Here is a 25,068-nt window from a genome sequence, read left to right on the forward strand (position 1 = left end):
GACCCTCGGGGGGTTCCTGCCTGCTGGGTAGTTGGGGAGCGAGGGTGCTAGAGACCCTCGGGGGGTTTCTGCTTGCTTGGGACCTGGGCGGGGGGTCCCAGATGCTGGGGACCCTCGGGGGGGGTCCCACCTACTGCGGATCTGGGTGGGGGGAAGTTCCCAGATGCTGGGGGGTGCATTCTGGGCGGTCCCGAAGCAACACGCATTTGGGTTCTGGGGAAGCCCGCCGGGGGTCCCACTCCCGGGGAGGGACGTCTGGGGGTTCCCCGTCCGGTGGTTCCGGTGGTTCCGGGGGGGAACGCTCCCGCTGCAGCCCGTGCCGTGCCCGGGGCCGTGCCCGTGCCCGTTCCCGTCCGGGCGGGGCAGCGGCGGCGGCGCTTCCTGGTGCGGCGGGGCGGGGGATGGCGCTGGTCACGGTGCGGCGGGCGGCGGGTTCCGCCGGGGACCCCGCGGTGAGTTCAGGACGGGGCTGGGATGGGGACACCCCGGTGGCGGAGGCAGAGCCGGCCCTGGGGCCACCGGGTGCTGCCGGGACGGGGAGCGGGGGCGGGCGGGCGGTCCCGGTTCGCCCGGGTGCTGCCGGTAGAAAGCGCGGCTGCCCCGGGGGCTCCCGGCGGGGGTACATGGGCTGTCCCGGAGGGGGCACGCGGGCTGTCCCGGCGGCTCCCAGTGCGGTGGGAAAGGCTGCGCCGGTCGTTCCCCGGTGCGGGTTGATCCCGGTGGCTCCCGGTGGGAGGTTACGGGGAGCCCCGTTGCTCCCAGCACACGTTGGGGTCTCCCCTGCTGCCGGTTACCCCGTAGTTGGGGGGTGGTGGGTGTAGGTGGGGGGAGCAGTTGTCACCAGTTGCTCCCAGTGTCCCCAGTGCTCTCGGTGTGTCCCAGTGGCTCCAAGTGCCCCTGCCCCCCCCTTTCCAGGAACCACTGGGCCTTCAGGGTTCCCAGCCTCATGTGTCCCCCCTGTAGGGAGCAGCGCCCAACCTGCGGGGGACACATGGGGACAGCACCCCTCTGGCATCTCAGGGCTGATCCCAAAGAATCTGCCTTCCCCGTGGGAGCCCTCCCAGGGGCCCCTTGCTCCCCACAGGCCCTGCCAATGCCCTGTGCTGCCGGGGGGGTGAGTTTGGCAGGGTGTTGCTGGCCCACGGTGCCAGGTGGGATGTGCCACGGGGGTGTTTGCCGGCCCCCCCCCGGGCATGGTCTGTGCCCTGGGTCATGCTCCCCTGGGGGCATTGCCCCCCACCATGCCTTGCAGGAGGAAGATGCGCCCAGACGCCGTCAGCTGCAGCGGCGGTGAGAAGGGGCTCCAAAGCCACAGGACAGGGGACACGGGTCCCTGGGGTGGGAAGGGGACACAACTGCCCCTGAGGAACATTTCCTCCCCACATGGTCCCCCAGGCTATCGCAGCCATGGGGGCTGGGTCCTGCTGTGTGCTGGGCCCCACGTCCCGCTCAGGACCCTCCTGCCCCCCAGGCAGAGCTTTGTCATGGTCAAGGGCGCTGCCCTGCTGCTGCCCGCTGAGGAGCCGCTGGTGGCCGAGCCCCCCCCCGCTGTGCCCCCCGGCCAGGCCCCGGGGCAGCAGGAGCAGCACCTGCAGCTCATGATGCAGCTGCTGCGTCCCCAGGATGCCATCCGGCTGGTAGGACATGGCCACCCCTCGCGACAGGGGTGGGGATGGTGGCAGGGCTGGTGACCATGACAGCAATGGGATGGAGGAGAGATGGGGACAGCGAAAGAGGTGGAATGGGAAGGGGATGGGGGCAGGATGGAGATGGGGAGAGGAATGGGGAAGAGATGGGCATGGGAAGGGGACATGGATGGGGATGGGTTGGGGTGGGATGGGGACAGGATGGGAATAGGGACGAGGGTGGGGATGGGATGGGGATGAGGATGGGGCAGGATGGAGATGGGGTCAGGATGAGGATGGGACAGGACAGGAGGGGACTGGGATGGGACGGAATGGGGCTGGGGACAGGAAGGGTATGGGAATGAGATATGGAGGGGGACAGGATAGGGATGGAATGGGACAGGGTGGGGTGAGATGGGTTGGGGATGGAAATGGGATAGGGGTGGGATGGGCATGGGACAGGATGGGGTGGGATGGGATGGGATGGGATGGGATGGGATGGGATGGGATGGGATGGGATGGGATGGGATGGGACGGGATGGGACGGGATGGGACAGGGTGAGGTGGGGGTGGGATGGTGATGGGGATAGGATGGGACAGGATGGGGATGTGATGGGATTGGGAATGAGATGAGGACAGGATGGGCATGGCATATATCCCAACCTGACCCCTGTGTGAATGATGCTTCCCCCTGGCACTGGGAGCACTGGGGGGGCAGATCCTGCAGTGCTGCCCCTGGGGGTGCAGGGGACACCCCTCATGCCCCCCGCACTCCCAGGCAGTGCGGCTGGAGTCGGCGCGGCCGCGGCGGGTACGGTACCTGCTGGTGGTTCGGCCCGAGGAGGAGGGAGCCGAGGGGCAAACAGCACTGCTGGGTGTGGACTTCGCCCATGAGGGGTGAGTGGGGCATGGGGGGGGGGACATGGGGGGACTGCCACCCCTCCTGACCTCTGCCTGCCCCAGGGCTACCCGCTGCACCCTGGGCATGGTGCTGCCCCTCTGGAGCGACACCCAGGTCTTCCTCGACGGCGATGGGTAAGGGCTAGGCGGGGCTTCTGGGAAGGGGAGGGGCTTATGAGGGTGGGGCTCGCAGGATTGGGTGTGGCCTATAGGGAGGGGTGGGTCCGGGGTGCTCACCCCAACCCACGTGTCTCCCCGTGGTGCCCAGGGGGTTCAGCGTGACGTCAGGGGGACAGACACGCATCTTCAAGCCCATCTCTGTCCAGACCATGTGGTGAGAGAAGCCTGGGCGTGTGTGTGGGCTTAGGGGACATCAGCACCACCATGGCCATGGGGGATGTGGGCACCTCTGTGGCCATGGGGGATATGGGCACCACCGTGGGCACAGGGGGTGTGGGCACCTCTGTGGGCGTGGGGGACATGGGCACCACCATGGCCATGAGGGATGTGGGCACCTCTGTGGACAAGGAGGACATGGGCACCACTGTGGGCACAGGGGGTGTGGGCACCTCTGTGGGTGTGGGGGACATGGGTACCACCACAGTCATGGGGAACGTGGGCACCACTGTGACCATGGGGGACAGGGACCCTGCTGTGGGCATGGAGGACATGGTCACTGCCATGAGCGTGGAGGATATCAGTGCCACCATGGGGGACATGGGTGCCATCATGGGCAGGGTTGAAGTGCCACCATCATGGGCACAGCCAGGACACAGACACACGGGCACTGCCATAGGGATGGGGACATGGAATGAGTTTGGGCACAGTCACCCAGCCATGCCCACAGGCTGTGCCCACCCGGGAGAGGGCAGGTAGCACCCACATTTCGGGGGAAGCCAAACCAGGTGTCTGGGGTACCCTGAATGCGGCACAGGGGAGGGGCTGTGGTGCGGGGCGGCGTTGGCAGGTGCTGTGCGGCAGGGCCGTGCTGCAGGAGCTGCACCGAGCCTGCGAGGACGCGTCCCGGGGCGGGCACATCCCCGGCGGGCCAGCACTGGCCTGGGCCCGCGGCTACGCAGCGGCGCTGAGCTCGGAGCAGAGCTGCCTCAACGAGTGGCTGGCCATGGCCGACCTGGAGTCCGTGCGCCCCTCCTCACCCCCGACCCAGCGGTATGCCCCGCCCTCCTGCCCCGCCCTCCTGCTGGCCAATCAGCGCTGCTCCTGGGCTGGGGGAGCCTCAGGGTGGGGCAGGGGGTGGGGCTTGTGGTAAAGGGGTGGAGCTATTGGGTGGGGCTGTGAGGGCGTGGCTTGTGCTGAGGGGCGGGGTCTGGGGTCAGGGTGTGGCTAATTGAGGAGGTGGGGATTGGATGATAGGAAGAGCTTAAAGGAACTGGGAGGAGCTTAAAGTAAATGGGTGGAGCTTTCAGTCTGGGAGGCGGAGCTTGTGCTTGGGTGGGGTTTGGGCGTGGAGGAGGCGGGGCCGGGGCAGGTGGGTGACGCGGTGACATGGGTGCCAGGCCGGCAACGCCGGAGCTGTCGGAGCAGGTGGTGCGGGGGCTGCTGCGGGACGTGATGGCCAGCGCTGACCTGGAGAGCGTCACCTCCAAGGAGGTGAGTGACACCAGGCGGGGGAGGGGACAGGTGGGGACGGGGACATCCCTCACCCTGTGGCGGTGCCCAGGTGCGGGAGGAGCTGGAGCGGCGCACGGGGCACAGCCTGGCACAGCACAAGGATTTCATCGACAACGAGATGCTGCTGGTGCTGGCGCAGATGGACCGGCCCTCCCACGTCTTCCCGCACCTCTACCTGGTGGGCAGTGGGACGGGCAGGGCGGGCAGGGCGGGCAGGGGTGTCCCCAGCCCTCACCACTGCCACCACGCAGGGCTCCGAGTGGAACGCAGCCAACCTGGAGGAGCTGCAGCAGAACCGGTGAGCGTGGGGTGGCAGGAGGTCATCTGGGGTGTCACCATGGGGTGTCACGGTGGGGTGATATGGTATCACAATAGGGTTGCATGGAGTCATCTGGGGTGTCACAGCGGGGTGGGAGTAGTGATGTCACGGGGTGTCACGGTGCATGGAACAGGGTCATCATGAGGTGTCATGGTGAGGTGGGTATGGGATCATCTGGGGTGTCATGGTGGGATGGGCACAGGGTCGTCACGGGGGGGCATAGGGTCATCTGGGATGTCTCACTTCCATAGGCACAGGGCTGTCATGGAGTGTCATGGGGGGGTGGGCACAGCGTCATCAAGGGGTGTCATGTTGGTGCAGTACGAGGTCATCATGAGGTGGCCTGGTGGGGTGGGCATGGCGTCATCATGGGACACCCATTGTGGTGGGTGTGGGCTCTTCATAGGTCACCCAGCAAGGTGGGCATAGGGTCATCACTTGGCAAGGTGGGCTGTGGCACCATGATGGGGTGGTGACAGGCAGAGCCCCAACCCTGCCTGCCTCCCGTGCCCCTGCCTGTGTCACCGCAGTGTCACCCACATCCTGAACGTTGCGCGGGAGATCGACAACTTCTTCCCGGCGCTGTTCACCTACATGAACGTGCGGGTGTACGACGAGGAGACGGCCCAGCTGCTGCCCCACTGGAACGACACCTTCCTCTTCCTCTCCCGTGTCCGGTCAGTGGGGCCAGGGCAGCCCAGGGGCATGGGGACACAGTGGGGCAGGGGCCACTGGGGACACATGAGGGGGACACAGGGCCTGGGGGGCACAGAGGGGCAGGAGCCGGAGCAGGGGACATGGGTCAGGGTATCTGGGGAAGTGGGGGCATGGGGGGGCATCTTGATGACTGTGCTGAGGGTCATTGGGTATTGGGAACACTGGGAGCTGGGGAGCTCCGGGGTGTTGAGTCTCTGTGGACACTGGGACATCTGGGAACCAGGACACCCTGGGCTGTGGGGTTCTTGGGGACATGGGGAGTCCTGGGACACTGATGCACTGGAGGTGGGCGTTCCTGGGGCTGGGGGACCCTGAGGACAGCAGGGTGAGTGGGAACACATGGGGAGCCCTGGGGACATGGGGAGCACTGGGGTACTAATTCACTTGTGACAGGGGAGTCCTGGGGCAGGGGTCTTTGGGGACACGGGGAGCCCTGGGGACATGTGGAGCTCTGGAGCACTGATTGCCAAGGGACATGGGGAGTCCTGGGGACAGGGGGTACCTGGGGACATGGGGACCCCTGGGACACTGATGGACTTGGGACAGGGGAGCCCTGGGGCAGGGGGTTCCTGGGGACATGTGAGCAAGGCAGCATGTGAGCAAGGGGTCCCTCAGGACAGTGGTGCCCCTGAGGCAGGGGGCCCTCGGGGACACCGTGGTGTCTGGGGACATGCGGGGAGCCCCGGGCTCTGGGTGTCAGCCATCGGGTGCCGCAGGGCCAGCGGAGGCCGGGCGCTGGTGCACTGCCGCATGGGGCTGAGCCGCTCGGCCGCCACGGTGCTGGCCTACGCCATGAAGGAGTTCGGCTGGTCCCTGGAGCGGGCGCTGCGGCACGTCCGGCACTGCCGCCCCGGCGTCCTGCCCAACCCCGGCTTCATGCGCCAGCTCGACTTCTACCAGGGCATCCTGCACGCCAGGTGGGTGGGGCGAGGGGCAGGACACGCCCTGTGGGTGGGGCTTTATGTAGCCACACCCCTTCAGGAATGGGGCAGGGCATGTAGTGACCACTCCCCCTTGGGCAGGGTGGGTGGAGCCTGATATGGCCACGCCCCTTGGGCATGGTGGGTGGGGGTTAACATGACCACACCCCTAATGCACAGGGTGGGTGGAGCTCCTATGGCCACACCCTGCTGGGCAGGGCGGGGCCTGCTTTGACCATGACAGAGTGGGTGGAGCCTGACATGGCCACGCCCAACTTTGTACAGGGTGGGTGGGTATTTTCCTGGCCACGCCCCTCTTGTGTGTGAGTGGGGTGGGTGGGACTTCGCTGGCCACGCCCTGATGGGTGGGGCCGGGTGCCCCGCCTTTTTGCCATGTCTGTAGAGGCAGAGCCTGCGAGAGCCCCGCCCTGACACCGAGGGGCGTGGCTCCCGCGTGGGGTGGGGCAGGGCGTGGCCAGCTGGTGACACACGTGTGTGGCAGCCGGCACAGCAGCCTGTGGGAGCCCAAAGCGGCGGATCGGCCGCCCCAGCCGGAGGAGACACCCCCGGGGGATGAGGGGGGCCTGTCCCCGGCCCCCTCCCTGCAGCCCCCCGAGGAGCCGAGCGGGCCGGGGCTGCTGGGGGCCTCTCGGCGCCCCCGCATCTCCCTGTGCGCCGTCATGCGGAGCATCAGCCAGCTGGAGTCCCCGGAACCCCCCGGGCTGCCAGGGGAGCCCCTGGCCGGGGAGGTGAGTGTGGGGCTGGGGGGTCCGGGCTGCGGGGCCGCGGCGCTGGTTGACCCCCCCATCCCCTCCCGCAGGTGTTCGCGGCCGCGGAGGCGCCGGGGGTCCCGGACGGGGACACCCCACCGGGGCACCGACCATCCTCCCGGCCCCGCCGCGTGGTGCGTCAGGCCAGCCTGGACGGCGGCCCCGCCCCCGACCACGCCCCCGTGGATGGCCACGCCCCACCCGCCACCTGTGAGCCCACCCCACCCCCCACCCCGTAACCCGAGCGGGGGAATGGGGCACAGCCACCCCACTGCCATGGCACCTGGGGAAGGAACGGGGCCAGGAAGCCGCCTCGCCCCACCGCCCACACGCTGCCTGCACTTTTGGGGGACGGAGGTGGCTCTGCCTCATCCCCCCCACGCACAGGGACCCCACTGCCACCCCTCACTGAGAATAAAGACTAGAAACTGCCGCCCCTGGTGTGGGTCCCATGCTCCTTGCCGTCAGTAGGGGCCAGAGTGAACACAGAGGCTGTAAGGCTGGCTCCTGTGTGCCGGATGGGGAGTTGGGTGTAACCCCCGGGCTCGGCTCAGCCCGGGGCGGGGGTGCCGGTGCCCGCCCCACCGCGAACCGGCAGAACGGGCGGCACGAGGCTCCGGCGCCATCTCGCGCGGCGGGCGGGGCAACGGGGAGGGAACTACAACTCCCAGCGGCCCTTGAGCTTGGAGCCCGGGGGGGTCGGGCTCTGCTCCCCAGGAACGAGCGCCAGGAGCAGAGGAAACGGCCTCAAGTTGCACCAGGGGAGGTTGAGGTTGGATTTAGGAACAATTTCTTCCCCAAAGGGCTGTGGGGCATTGGAACAGGCTGCCCAGGGCAGTGCTGGAGTCACCATCCCTGGAGGGCTGGACAGACGGACATGAGGTTCTCAGGACATGGGGCAGTGCTGGGGTGGGTTACAGAACGCGGTTGGAAACTGCTTATATAGAAGTGCTGGCTCAGACTGAACTTTTGAACTTTCTGCCTTGATAAGCAAAAAAGGGCCTCAGAGCTGGTTCAAGCTACTAGATAAGGGGAGCTTTGGATCATCAGCACACGCTGTAACCCTGGAGATAAGTAAAGGAACGGAACCGCGCGTCTGACGGAAGAAGAGAAACAGAAGAAGGTTTTGGTTATTGCTAAAGACGTATTTTTCTCCCCAACTGGAGGTGCAAAATAAAAACTGAGGGTCAGGACTTAGATTGAGGTCTAGTCTGATCAGTAAAAAAGACCAAACATCTACCCGCAGAGATAAGAAATGTCTCGCACAATGAAAAGGAAGAGATCCAATGAAGAACAGTGAGACCCCAGCCCCCAATTTTACCACTGGCACAAACTAGCACACGAGGGGTGGGAAGCTCAGATTGTGGGGTGTAATTGCCCAGTGTTTTTTTGGGGGGCGGGAGGGTGTCCCTCATCTGGAGGCACCTCCTTGACCTGCTCTGTGCTGTACATTTTAAATTGTTTACTTATTTTAGGAGAATTTCTGGAATCCATGCCCGAGTACCTGTATGGTGAGTGGGACCAGTGCTGCGGGCGGCCCCCCAACCCCATTCCACCTGCCCCCCCAAACTCAGCCACATTTCTGATAGATCCAGCCCTCCACCGCTCGATTGCAGGCTTGGGATAGAACCGATTTATTTTATCGATGAAGCAACGCACTGCTAGAGAGCAAATAAATCAATAACCTAAATAATTAACAAACACGTGCTATTAGTAACTCCTGATTAAATGATTCTGAACACAGCAAAGCTACTAATTAGGGCTATTAATCTTACGAATCCCACAGGACTGCTGTGGAACGGCAGCTCTGTCACTCTCCCCACCGCCACTGGGAGGAAGGTCCCGTTGGAGTCCCCACAGCCCGGGGCTGTGCCTGCCAGACCTGGCACTACAATCCGCAGCCATCTGCACCCGAATATCAGAAAATCCCCCCTGTGCTTACGTTTACCCAATTTTCTACTTTATTCTCAATTTTTTCCATTTCTGGGCCCTTTTTGCTACTTTTCCACCTTCCTTTCTCCGCCCAAATAACCTGCTCCTAATTCCTTTTTCTCCACGGGTCGCAGTTTTGTTTTGTCCATACTCAAACTCAATGTTTTTGCTCTTACTACCAGGTAACCTCAGCTTTATATGGGATTCCTCGTGTGGCTACCAAGGAACTTTGCTCATGTCCACCCACCCCTTTTCTCCCAAGGCACGGGGGGCATCGGGTGCCTGCCAGGGTGACACAGTCCATGTATGGAAGAGGAAAGCAGCAAAATCAGCCCGTTTTCCTTCTCCCCACGGATTTGGAGAAGCAGAGAAATCCCTCCTGAAACTCACGGTGACGTGTGTCTGTGTGTCACTGGTGGGGACGATGGAGGACAAGTGCTGCACTTTGTGCCACCCGTGAGGGTGTCATCGTGCAGACAGTTAAGGACACACATGGGCACAGGGACACCTGGACTCCCCGCTGTCCCCCTCTGGCCCCCCCATGGTCCCAAAATGGGGCAGAGGGCATTGTGTGGGGACACTGTGGGGTGGCAAAGCCCCCAGGGATGGCATTAAACTCTCTGTAACTGGAAAACCTGCCTGGCTTTCTCTTGGAGGAGGAGATACAAGCCCCTGCCCTTCCCCTACATCAGAGCTTCACCCCCCGTGCCGGGTACCTCCCAGACAGCAGGCGGCAGGCCCCCACCTTCACTCACACCAGCCTTTAATCCGCCCAATGCTCCCCCAGGACACGGCACAGCTGCGGACAGGCCTGGGGGGCAACGGGCACAATGTCCCCCCTTTTTCCTCCCTCCGGCGTGGGGTGAAGCAGCTCAGAGCTCGTACTGGTACCACAGGCTGTGGGGCATAAGGTGGGGGTCAGTGGGCACCCAGTGCCCCCCAGCCCTGGTGGGGTGGGACAGAGGGATGCCAACAGGGCGGGGGGCACTGGGGGAGTTGCACCCACCTGTAGGTGACATCGGGGTTGTCCCTGTGCTCCAGGAGGACGTCACGCACGTGTTTGGGGGGGTTCAGCCCCAGCGCCTGCGCCCGCTCCCAGCGCTGCAGGCGGGTGATACCTGCGGAGGGGGGCAAGGTCAGCGGGGACCCGGGCAGAGGTTTGGGGGGGTCCGGAGGGGGGCTCTCACCGGTGCATGGCCCGTATTCCCAAGCGAGGTCGAAGCCCCGCAGCATCTCCAGGAGCGCCTGGTCCGGGGCGGGCGTCGGGGGCGCCTCGGCGGGCGGGGGAGCGCGGCGCCGGGCCTGGGGACAGCGCTTGGCCTTGGACCTGCCCAGGGCTCGCCGCCGCCGCCGCGGGAAGGAGTCGGTGATGCGCCGGGGCTGCTCCATGGCCCTGCGGGACAGTGCGCTGGGGACGGCGGCCCCGGGAACCGGCAGCGCGGCCGCCCCGCCCCTGGCGCTCGCCGGCCGGAAGCGGCGGAGCTGGGCTGGACCGGGGAACCGCCGCTGTCACCGCCCCCCGGCGGTCCCCGACACCCCCGGGTGCCCTTTCACCCCATGCCAGCGGTCCCCACCACCCTGGGCACTGTCACCCCACACACTGTCAACTCTGCGGTGGTCCCTGTCACCCTGAGAACTGTCACCCCCCCGAGCTGTTTCCAGTACCCTGGGTACTGTCACCCCCAGGCTGTGCTCGTCACCCGAAGCACTGTCGCCCCCCTCCCCACTGTCCCCGTCACCCCTAGGCTGTCCCCGTCACTCCCATGAGCCGCAACTCACGCTGTGCCACCGTCACCCTCTGCCCCACGCAGCGCTCTGGTGTCCCCACCTCCAGGAAGCACAGTGAGTGACCCACAGGCACTGTGCCTGTCCCCACCCCGAGCCGTGGTGACACCTACTTCGGGGGGGACATGGTAGGTGCCACCGCTGCAGATTTGCCTGAGGCTTTTCTGCTCTCCCTTAGGGGAGCAAGAATAGCTTGTGGTGGCACAGAGGGACAGGGTGGCTCCCTGGGGACGCAGTTTTGTCCCTCAGCGGTGACACCAAAACAGATCACGGCTGTAACGGCCAAACCAGGTGCAAGAAAACTGGTGCTGGAGGAAAACACAACCCTATAGCAGCTGCCAGAGAGTCAACTCTGCTTTTTTGGCTTGGCTTTATTTGTATTTCTTGTCCCACAACCCAGGGACTTCCCCACCCCATGGAGGTGACCGAGGGGACTCAGATGCCGGCGCTGCCCAGGCTGGGGTTGTGCAGGACGTAGTGGCAGAACCCGGGCAGCCGCTGGAAGCCCAACTTGTCCTGCAGCCGCTGCATGGGCAGGTTGCCCGTGACCGTGAACCCAAAGCTGGGGTAGCCATGGGCCTGCGCCCGCCGAGCAGAGAGAATCATCACCGCCTGCATGTAGCCGCGCCGGCGATAGCTGGGCAGAGTGTAACCGTGTGTTCCCATCCCAAAATGGTTGGTGAGGGCCCAGGAGATGGGCTGCCCAGCCTTGTCCTGCAGGCAGAGGTTGGGGAAGAGCCGCAGCACCTCAGCCAGGTACTGCCGGCTGCGGTCATTGTTGCCGTACGGCCACGTCTCGTTCAGCAGATCCACGTGTGCTGGGCTCAGCGAGCCCACCCGCACGTCGGGGTCCAGCCTGTGGTGAGGGGCAGCTGTCAGTGGCAGCCCTGGGGGCTGCACACACCGGAGTGGGGTCTGGGGGCTCACCGAGGCTCAGGCATGGAATTGCGGTCGGGGTGTACGTAGAAGTAGACGTTGGAAACGGCCACCTCGATGCCTTTGGTCCCTGCGAGGTCTTGGGACACCGTGGGCACCCCGTCCTGCAGACCTGGAAGTGGTTCTGTCAGGGGGTCCTGCTCCCCCAGCACCCCCATTCCTGCTCCGGGTCCCCCTTCTTTCTGACCCCAGCACACCAGCTGTGCCCTCCCCAGTGTCCCCAGGGGCTTCCCACAACCCAGTCTCTATCCCCAGTAGCCCAATTCCTGCCCCCAGTGCCCCCCAGCACCCGAATTCCTTCCAACACCAAGTCCAACCACAATGCTCCCAGTGCCGCCCCAGGACGCTGCCCCTTGCTCCCCCATTAACCCCATTGCTGCGTCCAGTGCCCCCCAGCACCCCCAAGTCCAGCCCCAGTACTTCCCAGTGACAGCACCCATCAACCCCCTACCCCCAGTGCTCACCCCAGTGTTCCAAGTCGTGCCCCCAGTGCTCCCCAGTACACAAATACCTGTCCCCAGTGTCACCCACTTCCTTCCACTGGTACCTCCCAGTGCCTCCAGTTGCTTACTCCCTTGTCACCAAAAGCTCCCCCTGGTGTCCCACATGCCCAGTGCTGCCCAGTACCCCTGATTCCCACCCAGAGCATGCCCACAATGTCACCCACTGCCCCCCAGTGTCCCCCAAGACCCCCCCGTCTCCAGGCCACCGATGATGTAGAAGGCGCTGTCCCATGGTAGACATCCAGGGGTCTCCAGCAGTGCCCGGTAGGCGCCCACGTCCCGGTAGAAAGCCGCCTGCATGCTCCTGTAGCAGTCATCCACCAGCACCTGCATGGCACCCACGGGTGCCTTGAGCCCCCCTGGCACACATCAGGTCACCGTGTCCCCCCCACATCTCCCATGGCCACCTTTCCACTGTGCCGTGTCAGCACAGCACCGAAATCGGGCCACGAGTCCACGGCAACCTCAAACTCCGCCGGGTTCCCCCGGTTGATGTTCATCACGGCCCCCAGGACCTGCGGGCAGAGGGGTCAGAGCTGAGGGGGCAGATTTGGGGGCCCCCATGGCCCCCTGCCCTCACCTCTGCTCATGGGGCTCAGTGGGGTGAAGGCAGAGGAGGCGTGGCCTAAGGCCAGGGTGCCCTTAAGTAGGTGTGGCTAATGGGGTGGGCGTGGCTTGAGCGTACAGGAAGACTGGGATTGGCTACATTGCAGCCTGCCTGTGTCAGAGTCTCAGAGGGGATTGGCTGATTTGTATGGACCTAGAAGGGGATTGGCTGGCTCGGAACTAAGGTGGGCTGGGATTGGCTGGAGCAGAGTCTAAGTGGGCTGGGATTGGTGGGATGCCCGGGAACAGCTTGTCGTGGACTTGGGACACCCGGGGAGGGGGGCTTGGCAGGGAGAGGTGACCTTGGGGTCCCCATCACCGGGGCGAAGAGACGGGGGTGACAGTGGGGTCCCTGTGACAGCAAGGGGCAGGGGTGACAGTGGGGTTCCCATCGTGGGAAGGGACAGAGGTGACAGCAGGGGGTCATGGCAAGGGGCAGGGTGACGACAGGGTCCCTGTCACCGGCAGGGTCAGGGGCAGGCTCCTCCGCAGTATCGCCTCCAGGCGCTGCAGCTGGGCTGGGCATGTCAGGATCAGCATGGTCCTGCCGAGAAACCCTACAATAACAGGGGGACAGGACCCCCAGGTGGAGACCCCATCCCTGTCCCCATCCCCAGTAGAAGCCCCTCGGTCCCGAATCCCCCAAGCACTCACCCTGGGGGTCACAGTTTGGGTGTCTGTAGCCCGTGGGGCAGGCGGTGAGACCAGCAGGTTCCTGGTTCTGTGTGGCAGGCGGTGACACTGGTGAGTCCTGTTACGGACCAGCGAGTGTCCCCTGCCCGGGGGGTGGCCCCATACGGCGGTATTGGGCAGGGTCCATCCTACTCAGCATGGGGCCAGCCCTGCCCCCCGGCAGCCTCCTGGGGATGTGAGCTCAGCAGGGACACCCTGTCCCACCGCCACCAGCACCCCACGGCCCTGGTGTCACCGCTTGTCCCACGGATCATCGGTGTCACCTCCTGCCCCACAGCCATGGGGCTCTGCTGATCCCAACGTGCCCAGGCCACCTGCAGTGACTGTCACCCTGCTGGTGACAGGGACCCCAGGGACACAGGAGGGAAACACCCCGACTCCCACACTGAGCCGAGAGGCTGGGGCAGCTCCCAGTTCACTCTGGCCCCTACTGATGGCGCCGCTGGCTCCGTGTGGCACGGGCGGGGCGCTGGAGAAAGGCTTTTATTCGTTCATACAAGAATAGATCTTCTGCAATAAATACCCCAATAAATAACATCTCCAATAAATAAACACGCATAGACGCAGCGGAACAGCGGCCCTGGGGCCCCGCCCCCAGCCCCGCCCACTGCGACCCAGAGCCCCGCCCTCCCTGGGGGTTGCTAGGCAACCATCGGAGGGGCGGGGTTTGAGCATTGGGGGTGGAGCCTGCTGTAGGAAGGGGGCGGAGTTTGCTGCACAGTGGGCAGGGCTTATTGCCATCCGGGGAGGGGCGGAGCCTATTGCTCCTGGGGCGGGACTTGTTGCTGGGGGCGGGGCTTATTCCTATACTCTGGGGGATTGGTCCTTTCCAGGGTGGGCGGAGCCCTTGGGGTGGGGCTTATTGCTGCTGTGGCGCAAGGGGAGGAGGCTGGAGCCCCCTGTAGCCCCACAGGTGTGGGGACAGCCCCGTGGGGACACTGGGCAGACAGGGGGGTGGGCACAGTCTGGCCGTGGGGACACCACGGTGGGACCACGCCCTGCCTCAATGCACAGTGAGGTGGCTTTGGTGGCACTTTGGGGTCAGGACCCCCAATTCTCAGGGCACGCTGGTGATGGAGAGGGGGCACGGGTGGCTTTGGTGGCACTTTGGGGTGAGGATCCCCATCCCTTAAGGCACAGTGTGGTGACAGAGAGGATGTGGGGTGGCCACGCTGGCACTTTGGGGCCAGGAGCCCCATCCCTTAAGGCACAGTGTGGTGATGGTGGGGCTGTGGGGTGGTTTTGGTGGCAGTTTGGGGTCAGGGGTACCATCTCTCAAGGCACAGCAAGGTGACGATGAGGATATGGGATGGCTGTGGTGGCATTTTGGGGTCAGGAGCCCCAACTCTCAAGGCACAGTGTGGTGATGGAGAGGGGACATGGGTGGCTTTGGTGGCACTTTGGGGTCAGAACCCCCATCCCTTAAGGCACTGTGATGACGGTGGGGATGTGGGGTGGCTTTGGTGGCACTTTGGGTCAGGAACCCCATCCCGCAAGGCACAGCGAGGTGGCGGAGGGGACACATGGTGGCCCGTCGAGGTAAGGAGCCCCATCCCCATCCCGGCGAGGCGGGGGGACCTCAGAAGCCCCTCGCCTCCAGGCGCAACGTCACCACAGCGGGTGGCACCTTCTTCTTGAGCCGGTTGAAGTCCTTGGCCGAGCGCCACAGCCAGGTCTGCAGCTCCTTCAGCAACCAGAAATCATCCATCTTCTTGAGAAAGTCATTGGGTGCCACTGACGTACCGGGAGGTACCGAGGGTCCAGTGGGGCCAACGGGCAGCGGGTAACCCAAGGAGGACATGACGCCGGCGATGCTGAGGACCAGACCTTGGAGGCTGGAGCAGAAGTGGCCCAGGCGGTGCCGCAGCTCGGCCGTGCCCGCCTGCCCGTCCAGCGCCCGCAGGTAGCAGAGGAGCCGGCTGTACGCGCGGTAGTTGGCGGCCAAGCGGGCGTTGTCGGTCAACCCCCGCCACAAGTCCAGGTCCACCGTGGCGCTGGGGACGCGTTCGGTGGCACGTGCCAACCGCGGCGGGTTGAAGTCGGGTTCATTGAAAGGGGGGCCCAGGTAGTTCAGCTGGAAGGTATCATGGGGGACACTGAGGATGGGGCGGGGGTAGGGACTGTCCCCATCGTCCCCAGTGTCCACGGTCACCTGTTGCGTCCCCAGTTGCCATGTTCACCATGTCACCCATGTGCCAGGTCTCCATGTCCTCACGCCCTCCATCTCCCAGTGTCCATGTCACCCCTGTCCCACCTTTCAGTGTCCCCTATTTGGGCATGTCCCCCCAGTCTCAGGTCTCTCTCTTAGTGTCAGGAGGATGGAGCCAGGCTCTTCTCAGTGACAACCAGTGATAAGACAAGGGGCAATGGGTGCAAACTGGAACACAGGAGGTTCCACTTAAATATGAGAAGAAACTTGTTCCTGGTGAGGGTGGCAGAGCCTGGCCCAGGCTGCCCAGGGGGGTTGTGGAGTCTCCTTCTGTGCAGACATTCCAACCCGCCTGGACACCTTCCTGTGTAACCTCATCTGGGTGTTCCTGCTCCATGGGGGGATTGCACTGGATGAGCTTTCCAGGGCCCTTCAACCCCTGACATTCTGGGATTCTGGGATTCTGTCTCCATGTCCTCCTGCACACCATGTCCCCCTGCCCATCATGTCGCGCTTCCCATTAGCTCCCAGTCTCCATGTCCACCATGGATGCCCCAGGTCATCATGTCTCCCAGTCTCTGTGTCTGTCACATCCCAGGTCTCCATATCCCAAATCTGGATATGCCAAACACATCACAGGTCTCCCTGTCCCACCACACAACCCATCCCCAGTCTCCATGTTCCCCTACTCGTGTCCCCCAGTTGACGACCCACCACATCCCCTGTCCCCCAGGTGGCCATGCCCCCCACGTCCCCTAGGCAGACAATTCCCCCATGTCCCGCGTTCCCCAGGTGAACACGCCCACCCACCGTATCCCCCAGGTAGACATGTCCACTGTGCCCCAGGTCCCATGTCCTCTAGGTGAACATATCAAGTGACCGTGCCCCCCTCATCGCTGCTTGGCACCCCACGTGCTGGCAGCACCAAGGGCACGTCAGGGCAGAGACAGAACCTCCATGTGAGCCGGTGCTGCCGGCGGGCAGGGACAGGCAGATGCCTGCACCGCTGCCTGCACCGCTGCCTGCGCCCCGGGCCAGGGCGGCTCCCGGGCCCCTGCCCTCCGCTGATGAGACATTTCCTTGCCCCCCGGCGTGGGTGCGACGGGGCAGGGGGGACACACAGCCCCCGGGGAGGGCGGGCGGCGCGGGCACAGCTGGCACCGGGCGAGGGCAAACACGTCACCTGTATCTGCCGGACGTGTCAGGGCACACGCGTGTGCGGGGAGACCTGGGGGAGTATGTAGGAACAGCGATGCACACGCAGTTGCACGCGTATGTGCAGGCACACTGGTGCACACGCACACACACACACACACATGTGCTTGCAGGCACATACTCCAGTGCACAGAAACACGTATGTACAGGCTCATGTATGCAGACACACTGATGCACACACATGTATAGGCAGATGAGCACGCAGCCACACCAATGCACACCTACATGTCTGTATAGGCACATGCATGCAGCTACTCTGTTGCACATGCATGTGTATGTGTGGGCACACCAATACACACATCTATGTGCAGGTGTGAGTGCAGCCACAACGATGCACACCTACACATGTATGTGTAGGCACAGCAATGCACACACATACATATGTGCAGGCTCACTGATGTACACATGTATGTGCAGGCACACCAATGTGCACACAAACACGTATGTGCAGGCACATCAGTACACGCACACACAGGCACATCAATGCGCACACAGACACGTGTGCAGCCACTAGTGCACACACCCACGTGTGCAGGCTCACTAATACACATAAACATGCACCAATGCACGCACACACATATGTGCAGGTACTCCAATGCACATGCACACGTGTGCACACGTGTATGCGCAGGCAAATCAAGGCACACACATGCACAGGCACACACACTCATGCACACACACACACACACGTGCAGCCCCCATCACATCCCCGGTTTGTGCAGGTGCCCCCTGTCCCCTGTGCACACCCTCACCGTGTCCCCACCCGTGACAATGAGGTGGCCGCTCTCCTCCCTACAGCCATGTCCATCTTATGCCATGTCCTGGGGTGACCCTCACCACGGGACACACCAGACCCTGGTGTGATGGCCATGGGGGGTGGGCAGGGGGAGTGTGGGTCACCCCCCGTACTCACGTAGGTGCCGGCGAGGGTGCGGAGCTGGTGCTCCAGGTAGCGGGTCAGGTCGTAGGTTTTCTGGATGGACTGGCCGGCGCCCAGCTCCTCGCTGCAGTTCAGGGCGGGCAGCGCCGGCAGGTTGCAGAGCGCGGCACACAGGAAGGTGAAGATCCCCCAAGAGTCTCCTGCGGGGGACACGGCACCTCAGGGGGGGTGACAAAGAGAGGGGACACCTCCTTCCACCCTTGGGCGTGGGGTGACAGGGACACCCTGGCTGTGGGTAGGACCCCCTGGCACTGCCGAGCCCTCAGGGATCCCCTGCTGTGCTGCAACCATGGGGACACCCACCTGTCAGTGGGGAAACTGAGGCACAGAAGGCTCAAGGGGCACTCACACCTGCAACAGAGCTCAGCACCTTCCCCGGCACCGGGCGGCTCAGCATCCCCGTGGGCACAATGTCACCGTCACCAGGGACCCCTGCCTTGCGGCGCTGACCCCCCCGGCACCGCCGAGCCCGGGCTCCCCTCCCGTCCGCGGCTGCAGCAACAATCCTTTATATGGTCTGGAGCGAGCGCGGCTCGTTGGGCTCCCACCGGGACGGCGCGGCCGGGTTATATTTGGGCACGGGAACGCACCCACCATCAATGCCAGCACTGCCAGCAGCCCCTGCCCCTCTGGGGACCCCCGGCCACCCCCATCCAGAGTCCCCAGGGAACAGGGGCGTGGGGACAGGGACCCCGAGGGGCAGCCGGGGCGTGGGGTGACCTTTGCCGAGGCTGCCGGAAAACCACCGGCCGGGTCCCCGTCATCGCCCCTGACGTCAGGGCGGCCTGACGAGCTCCGGCCTCGTTAGCCGGCGGTTCCGCAAAGGTCACGGCCAGCGGCCAGGGCGCTCCCGGCCAACTGGCACCTCTCGGCACGCCGGAGCCGGGCTTCCCGGCAACTCCCACCGCCGGCACAGCTCATCGGCGCGGGCAGCCCCCGCCGCGGCCCCCGGGGAGGCTGGCGGGAGCCCCGCGGTGCCCTCACGCGTCACCGCTCCCCGTCACGAGCTTTGCAAACCCGGGAGCAGCCAAGCGCCGGTGACGCATGAGGGTCCTCGGGGACACCCGGCTCTGGCCGTGACGGCTCTGCCACCGCGGGCACCCGGCTGTCCCCGGCGCAGGGAAAGGCCCGGCTGCCACCAGTGTGCAGGTGTGCACGTCACCCACGGGTGTGCGACACACTGTGCACACCTGCCGTGCACCTTGCGGGCGTGCAACACACGGTGCAGTTGTACAGCGCACCACACGTGTGTGACGATGGACCATGCAGGCGTGTGACACCGTGCAAGTGTGCAATACAGTGTGTGAGCGTGTGACACATTGTGCGTGTGTGACACACCATGCAGGGACGGGATACAGTGGATAGGTGTGCCATACACTGTGCAAGAGTGTCGAGAACCACACAGGTGTGTGACACACCATGCACATGTGGGATACGCTGTGTAGGCGTGTCGATGCACATTGTGCAGGCGTGTGACACACTCTGCATATGTGACACTCCACAGAAGTGTGCAACACACCATGCACATGACACAGCATGTGCATGCATGGCACACCGTGCACGTGTGCAACACACCGTGCACACATGACACAGCATGTGTGTGACACACTGTGCATGCATGGCACACCGTGCACGTGTGCAACACACCGTGCACGTGACACAGCATGTGTGTGACGCACTGTGCATGCATGGCACACCGTGTACATGTGCAACGCACCGTGCACGTGACACAGCATGTGTGTGACACACTGTGCATGCATGGCACACCGTGTACGTGTGCAACACACCGTGCACGTGACACAGCATGTGTGTGACACACTGTGCATGCATGGCACACCGTGTACGTGTGCAACGCACCGTGCACGTGACACAGCATGTGTGTGACACACTGTGCATGCATGGCACACCGTGTACGTGTGCAACGCACCGTGCACATGACACAGCATGTGTATGACACACTGCATGCATGGCACACCGTGTACGTGTGCGGCACACCGTGTACGTGTGCAACACACCGTGCACATGACACAGCATGTGTATGACACACTGTGCATGCATGGCACACCGTGTACGTGTGCAACACACCGTGCACGTGACACAGCATGTGTGTGACACACCGTGTATGCACTATGCACCATGTAAGTGTGCAACACACCGTGCACACATGACACACCGCACAATTTGCAACACGCCGTGCATATGCCTGATGCGGCACGCATGTGTGACGCACCGTGACGATGTGTGACGCACACGTGTGACACACGGCACATGCCGGCACACGCAGCCGTGCCCGGCGCTGGGCACGTGCAGCCGCTTGCCCGTGGCCGTGCCGGTGCGTCCCGGTGCGTGGAGCGTGCTGCTGTCCTGCCTTGCGTGCGTGCAAGTGTGTGTGGGACGGGTGACGGGGCTTGGGGGGGGCCCCTGCTGCGGTGACTCACCCGCCCCCGGGTGTTTGCTTTGGCCGAGCCCCGGCACCGCTGGGCTGGCCGGACCCTCGCCCGTCACCGGCTCGAGTTTCCAGCGCGGGATTTACACCAGCCCTGGCCCGGCCGCTGCCAAACCAAACACAGCCGGGGGAGCGGGGCTGGGGGGCGCGGGGGGGCCGGGGCTGGACGGGAAGGGATGGGATGGAGCCGCCAGCAGCTCCTGGGCAGGTGTGGAGTAGAGGAGCACGAGGATGAGGAGGAGGGAGGAAGGGCATGGGGAGGTGGGTGGCTGATGGCCGGGAGATAGTGGGATGCACCACCATGGCACAATGGTGACCATGGCACAGACATGGCCATGGCACAACAGTGAGGGTGGCACAGTGGTGATGGTGGCCATGGCACAGCAGTGGCACAGACGTGGCCGTGGTGCAGCAGTGACGGTGGCCATGGCACAGTGCTGGGGAGGAGGGAGGCGCGGGGCCGGCACGGCTGGATCCCGGTGACGTCGGAGAGGAAGAGCCCGAGGGTTTCAAAACCGGCCCTGGAGCCCGGCCAGGATGCTCCCAGCCCACGTAAGCAGCGCACGGTGTGGCTGCCCCGGGGTCACCCGCTTGTCACCGGGTGGAGCCGGGGTGGCCGGGGGCACCGGACACTCCATGGGACCCACGCTGCCGATGGCGGGTGGCAGGATACACCATCAGTGCCACGAGCATCCCTCGCACACGTGGCAGCACGGACATTGCTCACCCGCCTTTGTCTGCACGCGCACGGAGCCACGGTCACGCCAGCGGGACCCCAATCCCCCCGCAAGCCACCCACCCCCCCGGTGGCGCCGGTGGCCAGCGTTGGCCAGACCTCCCGGCGAGCGGCCGAGGCGGCGGCGCAGCCGCAGTGCCGGGTGAGCTGTTCCCCGGGCATGTTGTGGGCAGAGCCGCCGGGGTCAGCGCTGACCACAACCCGCCCCAGAGCCGCTTTCCCGAAACCCTCATGCAAAGCGGGGGCGGCAGCCGGGAAAAGGGGGGACCCTCACACCAGAGCCCCCCGCGGCCCCCGGCACCGCGGCGGGAGCTGCCGTATCTGATGGGCCGGTGTCCAACAGCCGGCGCGGCCCCGTCCCACCCGGCGGCCCCATCCCCACGCTCAGCCCGGGAGGTCCCACGATCGCCAGACGTGACGGTGGCATCGAGGACAAAGTGGCCCTGTCTGCAGGCAGGGAGCGGGCAGCAGGCAGCGGCCACCATCCTGCAACCCGATCGGGAGCGCTTAACCCTTCCCCGCATGCCACCATGGGGCGATTTCGAGTTACAAGGTGGCAGATAGCCTGCGCCCACCACTCCGCGGGTCTGGGAGTGGGTGACACTCAAGGACAGACACCTCTGTGTCCCCAGACTGGTGGCATTTAACCCCGCCACAGCTGGAGAGGTGACACTGTGCCACAGCAGCCGCCCTGCGGAGATGTGAGGATGTTCATGCTCTGCGCCTGGACATCGGTGGTCACAGCCGTCCCCGAGCACTGATGGGAAGGACACATGTGTCCTTGGTCCCCGACAGCAGCCACGGCCACTGCAGTGGGGTCCCCATCATCCCATCCCATCCCATCCCATCCCATCCCATCCCATCCCATCCCATCCCATCCCACCTGCCTGCTCCCACCCCGCACCCCCATCCTACCACTCTCCTGGCTCCCAGTGCCACCAAAAGCCATCAAAAGCCACCAAAACCCCCCAGCCCTGCCTGCAGCCCCTGCCTGTGGATCCCTGTGCCCCCACCACACCGGGTGCCATGTCCCCACATGGCTCCCGGTGACCGAAGCCACCGTGCTGGGTGAGTGTGGAACCGGGGAGCGGGTGGAGATGCCGGGGGGACCGTGGCCCCGCATCCCCCCCGCCCCGGCCGTGCCTGCGCTCGCAGCACTGAGTGTTTACATCCTGTCTCCTCCGTGTGTTTATAAATGCGGCCGCGCACGGGAGACTCCAGCGAGGCCGTAATTAGCCCGGGCCTGGATTTCCCATCCAGCTCCAGCCAGAGGCACGATGGAAACACCCCCCCCGCCGGTGAGGGGGGTGCAGCCCCCCTAATCCCAACCAGACCCCAGCACCCTGCACGCACAGCCAGCCCGGCATGGGCACGGCACCCACCGCCACATCACGGAGCCATGCAGCCCCCCAGACACACAGGCAGCCCCCCAAACACACGGGCAGCCCTCCCGGCCACCGCTCTCAGGTGTTTCAACAGTGGGATGGTGGCACCAGGGGGAACTCAGCGCCAGAACGTGCTCCAGCAGAGCAGGGGACCCCGGTGCCAGCCCACGTGGCATGTCCCTCTCCATCCCCTGGCACCTCCGGACCCGCTGGCATCACTGGCGTCTCCTGCCCAGAAGCCACCATCGCGCCCTGGGGACACTGCCTGGTCAGTGTGGGGACAACCTCTCTAGTACTTGTTGGGGACAGCCGTGTCGACCCTGTGTCCCCCAGCACCCTGTGTCACCCACGTGCCACACACACCCTGGGGCCACAGCGCAGGGATGTCCCGTCTGTGCTGGGACAAGCACATCCCCATGTGCCTTCTGGGGCGCCGGCGGTGGGCGAGGGGCCACGGGCACCCCGTGCCGGGCAGCGAGGTGCCACCCCCGCGGCACAGGGGGACAGGCGCTGCCCGGGGATCGGGCAGGTGGCAGCGGGGCCGGGAGGGTGATTTATGGAGCTCTGTGCCACTTAGCAGGGCATAAATCTCCCCCCAGCCCGGCCCTGTAAGCAAAAACCCTCCGCATTTCCCTTCGGAGGCTGCTCGCGGGCTGCGCCTAATGCAGCCCAGATGTGCGCCGCCACCGTGCCCTCGCTCAGCCTGCTAAATAGGCGCGGGGACACCAGGGCTGCCGAGTGTCCCCAAGCCCTGCTGGGGCAAATGGCAGGGCCAAGACCAACCGGGGATGCCCCAAAATGGGGAGCAGGGCCGAGGCAGCCAAACTCTGGCCCCACAGCTCCGCTCTGCTGGGCTCGGTGTCCCCTTCCCTGCTCGTCCCAGCACCGGCAGAGTCCGGCTGTGCCACCAGGTCCCCAGGCACGTCCGGCAGCCCCGGTGGCAGGCGGGAAGGGTGAGAGGAAGGGGCGAGGGAGGCGACGGAGCCGCCGGGGATCCCGGCCTCGCTTTTCCGGTTCCCCGGCGCTCGCCCCGCTTTGCCCATCCTGCGTCACCGCCGGCACCACGGGAGCCCGAGCCAAACCCGGCACCAGCCTCGTGCCGCCCCGGCCCCGGTCCCACCGGCCGGGAGCCCCGGGAAGCCTCGCGGCGCCAACTGTTTGACCTTTTAAGGGTGTTTTCCAGCATTTTCGCCATCCTTTCCGGGTGAGAAGCCCCCGATCCCGGTGTGCCGTGGGGCCGGCCAGGCCCCCAACAGCCCCGGCTCTCCCGGGACCCCCGCGGCGGCTGCTGGGGCTGGGGGAACAAAGCCACGGTCACAGCCCTGGGGACGGTCCCCTCTGGAGAGCGAAGTTTCCCCAGCACCCCAAAACCCCGCGGCAATCTCGGCCGCTCCAGAAAGGCGTTCCGAAGCAAACCCCAAAATCCAGCCCCGGGGCAGGAAAAAGAATTCTTCCTGCCCCCCCCAAATCCCAGCGACTTTTCATTTTCCTCCCCTCTGTCAGTCCTGGGGTTTAATTCTCCGTGCTCAGCGGCGGTTCCCTCCCTGGTAATCACAAACATGCATGGAAAAGAGGGAACGAGAGAAAGGGAAGGAAAAAACCTAGAGAGGGGAAAGTCTTAAATCAATCCCAAAGCCAGACAGACGTTTTAATCACATCAAATTAAAATCAGCAGTGGCTCGGAAAGGAAAGAACCCGTGGCAGGCAGAGCGCAGGCAGCCCCCCGCCCCGGCCCCGCCGGCAGCGCCAGCACCTCGGTCTTACCTGAGAGCTCCCCAGCAACATTTAGCATAGTCGGGGCGCAGGATGGGGTTGGGGGGGTTGAAGGTGCGGAGCGGGGGGCGAGAGGAACCCAAAACCCGGGGCTGTGGCTCTTGCTCCGCGCCCGAGCGGCCGAGCCCTGGCTCGCTTGCTCGCTTGCGCTCGCTCGGGGTTGGGTTTGGTTTTGGTTGTTCTTGTTTTCCTTTCTCCCTCCTCTCCCTGTTTGTTTTGGTTTGTGTTTGCTTGGGCGTTAGGTGGGAAAAATAAAGAAGAAGAACCCCAAAAAGGCGTGCGGGTGGGGTGGGTTTTGGTGTGAGAGCAGACGGGTCGCACCACGCTCCGGCTGCCTCGCTCGCTGCCTTTCCCCCCTTCCACCTCCCTTGATTTGCTCTTTTGATTGGTGTCCAGGAATGCAGGAATAAAAAAAGCGAGCTCGCGTACACCCTCTCCAAGCTGCTGCTCCCTCCTTTGCCTCTTTTTTTTTTCGAAATTCAAGTGTTAAGCAGAACCAGGTTGCTTTCAAGAATGTATTTGATGCAATTGTACACAAGAGCGGGCTCCATTCATTCCCTCCTTCTCCCCTGGCCTTCCACCCCCTTCCTCCTCCTCCTCCTCATCCCCGGGGTCCCGGCCGGGCAGAGCTGGGGAGGCTGGAGCCGAACCCCGCTGGGGAGGGATGGGATGGGGTCCCAGGGTAGGGACGGCTGGGGGAACCCCCGTTTTCTCCCTCCCTTCGCCCCGCGGCTCTGGCTCCCGTTCGGCTTTTGTTAGTGGCAGCGGAGGGGCCGGTGTGGGGTTTTTATTGAGGGGGGGTCTCCTACCTGCTCTCAGCTCCATGCGGGACAGACGCGGGGTCGGGGCGGTGGGTTCGCGGTTGGGGGGGTTCCCGGACAAACAGGCAACGGTCCCGCACACCGGCCCGGGACTGCGGCTCCCATTTGCCGGTCCGAGCCCCCTTCTCGCTGCTGCTGCTGCTGCTGCTTCTTTTCTCCTCCCGACGTGCAGAGCAGCCGCCGCCGCTCGCCGAGAGCCCGGTCCCCGGGGGGGTCCGGGGAGGGGGGGTCCGGGGAGGGGAACGGGGAGGGGGGGAGCGGGGCG

The 25,068-nt window shown here is 64.7% G+C and overlaps 4 protein-coding genes across 8 annotated transcripts; 1 reads left to right on the plus strand and 3 right to left on the minus strand.

The window, feature by feature from the left end:
- The first annotated feature begins 148 nt into the window (after nt 1-148).
- SSH3 (slingshot protein phosphatase 3) lies at nt 149-7,316 on the plus strand. Of its 2 annotated transcripts, none has more exons than XM_065065603.1 (14): nt 149-452; nt 1,253-1,290; nt 1,476-1,637; nt 2,404-2,522; nt 2,589-2,660; nt 2,794-2,859; nt 3,507-3,695; nt 4,043-4,136; nt 4,207-4,335; nt 4,409-4,455; nt 5,007-5,153; nt 5,910-6,110; nt 6,616-6,862; nt 6,934-7,316. In XM_065065603.1, exons 1-14 carry the CDS (start codon nt 164-166, stop codon nt 7,120-7,122), a joined length of 1,989 nt encoding a protein of 662 aa, XP_064921675.1. In that variant the 5' UTR covers nt 149-163; the 3' UTR covers nt 7,123-7,316. The 2 variants fall into 2 exon arrangements, with proteins under 2 accessions (XP_064921675.1, XP_064921674.1); XM_065065602.1 differs by having other exon boundaries at nt 387-452; nt 1,472-1,637.
- Nucleotides 7,317-8,493: 1,177 nt separating this feature from the next.
- Nucleotides 8,494-10,747, minus strand: POLD4 (DNA polymerase delta 4, accessory subunit). The gene is made up of 4 exons (XM_065065617.1): nt 10,595-10,747; nt 10,003-10,208; nt 9,822-9,933; nt 8,494-9,712 (listed from the first exon to the last, which is right to left on the minus strand). The coding sequence occupies exons 2-4, from the start codon at nt 10,202-10,204 to the stop codon at nt 9,688-9,690; spliced, it is 339 nt and encodes a 112-aa protein (XP_064921689.1). The 5' UTR covers nt 10,205-10,208; nt 10,595-10,747; the 3' UTR covers nt 8,494-9,687.
- A 204-nt stretch (nt 10,748-10,951) lies between these two features.
- On the minus strand, nt 10,952-13,520 carry LOC102091502 (glycine N-acyltransferase-like protein 3). 3 transcript variants are annotated; one of them, XM_065065615.1, is made up of 6 exons: nt 13,300-13,520; nt 13,108-13,202; nt 12,447-12,554; nt 12,246-12,366; nt 11,528-11,648; nt 10,952-11,456 (listed from the first exon to the last, which is right to left on the minus strand). In XM_065065615.1, the coding sequence occupies exons 2-6, from the start codon at nt 13,183-13,185 to the stop codon at nt 11,036-11,038; spliced, it is 849 nt and encodes a 282-aa protein (XP_064921687.1). In that variant the 5' UTR covers nt 13,186-13,202; nt 13,300-13,520; the 3' UTR covers nt 10,952-11,035. The 3 variants fall into 3 exon arrangements, with proteins under 3 accessions (XP_064921687.1, XP_064921685.1, XP_064921688.1); XM_065065613.1 differs by having other exon boundaries at nt 13,108-13,189; nt 13,300-13,432; XM_065065616.1 differs by lacking the exon at nt 13,108-13,202 and having other exon boundaries at nt 13,300-13,388.
- Nucleotides 13,521-13,799: 279 nt separating this feature from the next.
- CLCF1 (cardiotrophin like cytokine factor 1) lies at nt 13,800-25,036 on the minus strand. Of its 2 annotated transcripts, none has more exons than XM_065065609.1 (3): nt 24,792-25,036; nt 17,616-17,782; nt 13,800-15,412 (listed from the first exon to the last, which is right to left on the minus strand). In XM_065065609.1, the coding sequence occupies exons 1-3, from the start codon at nt 24,805-24,807 to the stop codon at nt 14,918-14,920; spliced, it is 678 nt and encodes a 225-aa protein (XP_064921681.1). In that variant the 5' UTR covers nt 24,808-25,036; the 3' UTR covers nt 13,800-14,917. The 2 variants fall into 2 exon arrangements, with proteins under 2 accessions (XP_064921681.1, XP_064921682.1); XM_065065610.1 differs by lacking the exon at nt 24,792-25,036 and adding an exon at nt 23,974-24,502.
- Between the last annotated feature and the right edge of the window lie 32 nt (nt 25,037-25,068).

The sequence above is a fragment of the Columba livia genome, chromosome 5 (genome assembly GCF_036013475.1).
Source record: "Columba livia isolate bColLiv1 breed racing homer chromosome 5, bColLiv1.pat.W.v2, whole genome shotgun sequence".
NCBI classification, from domain to species: Eukaryota; Metazoa; Chordata; class Aves; order Columbiformes; family Columbidae; genus Columba; species Columba livia.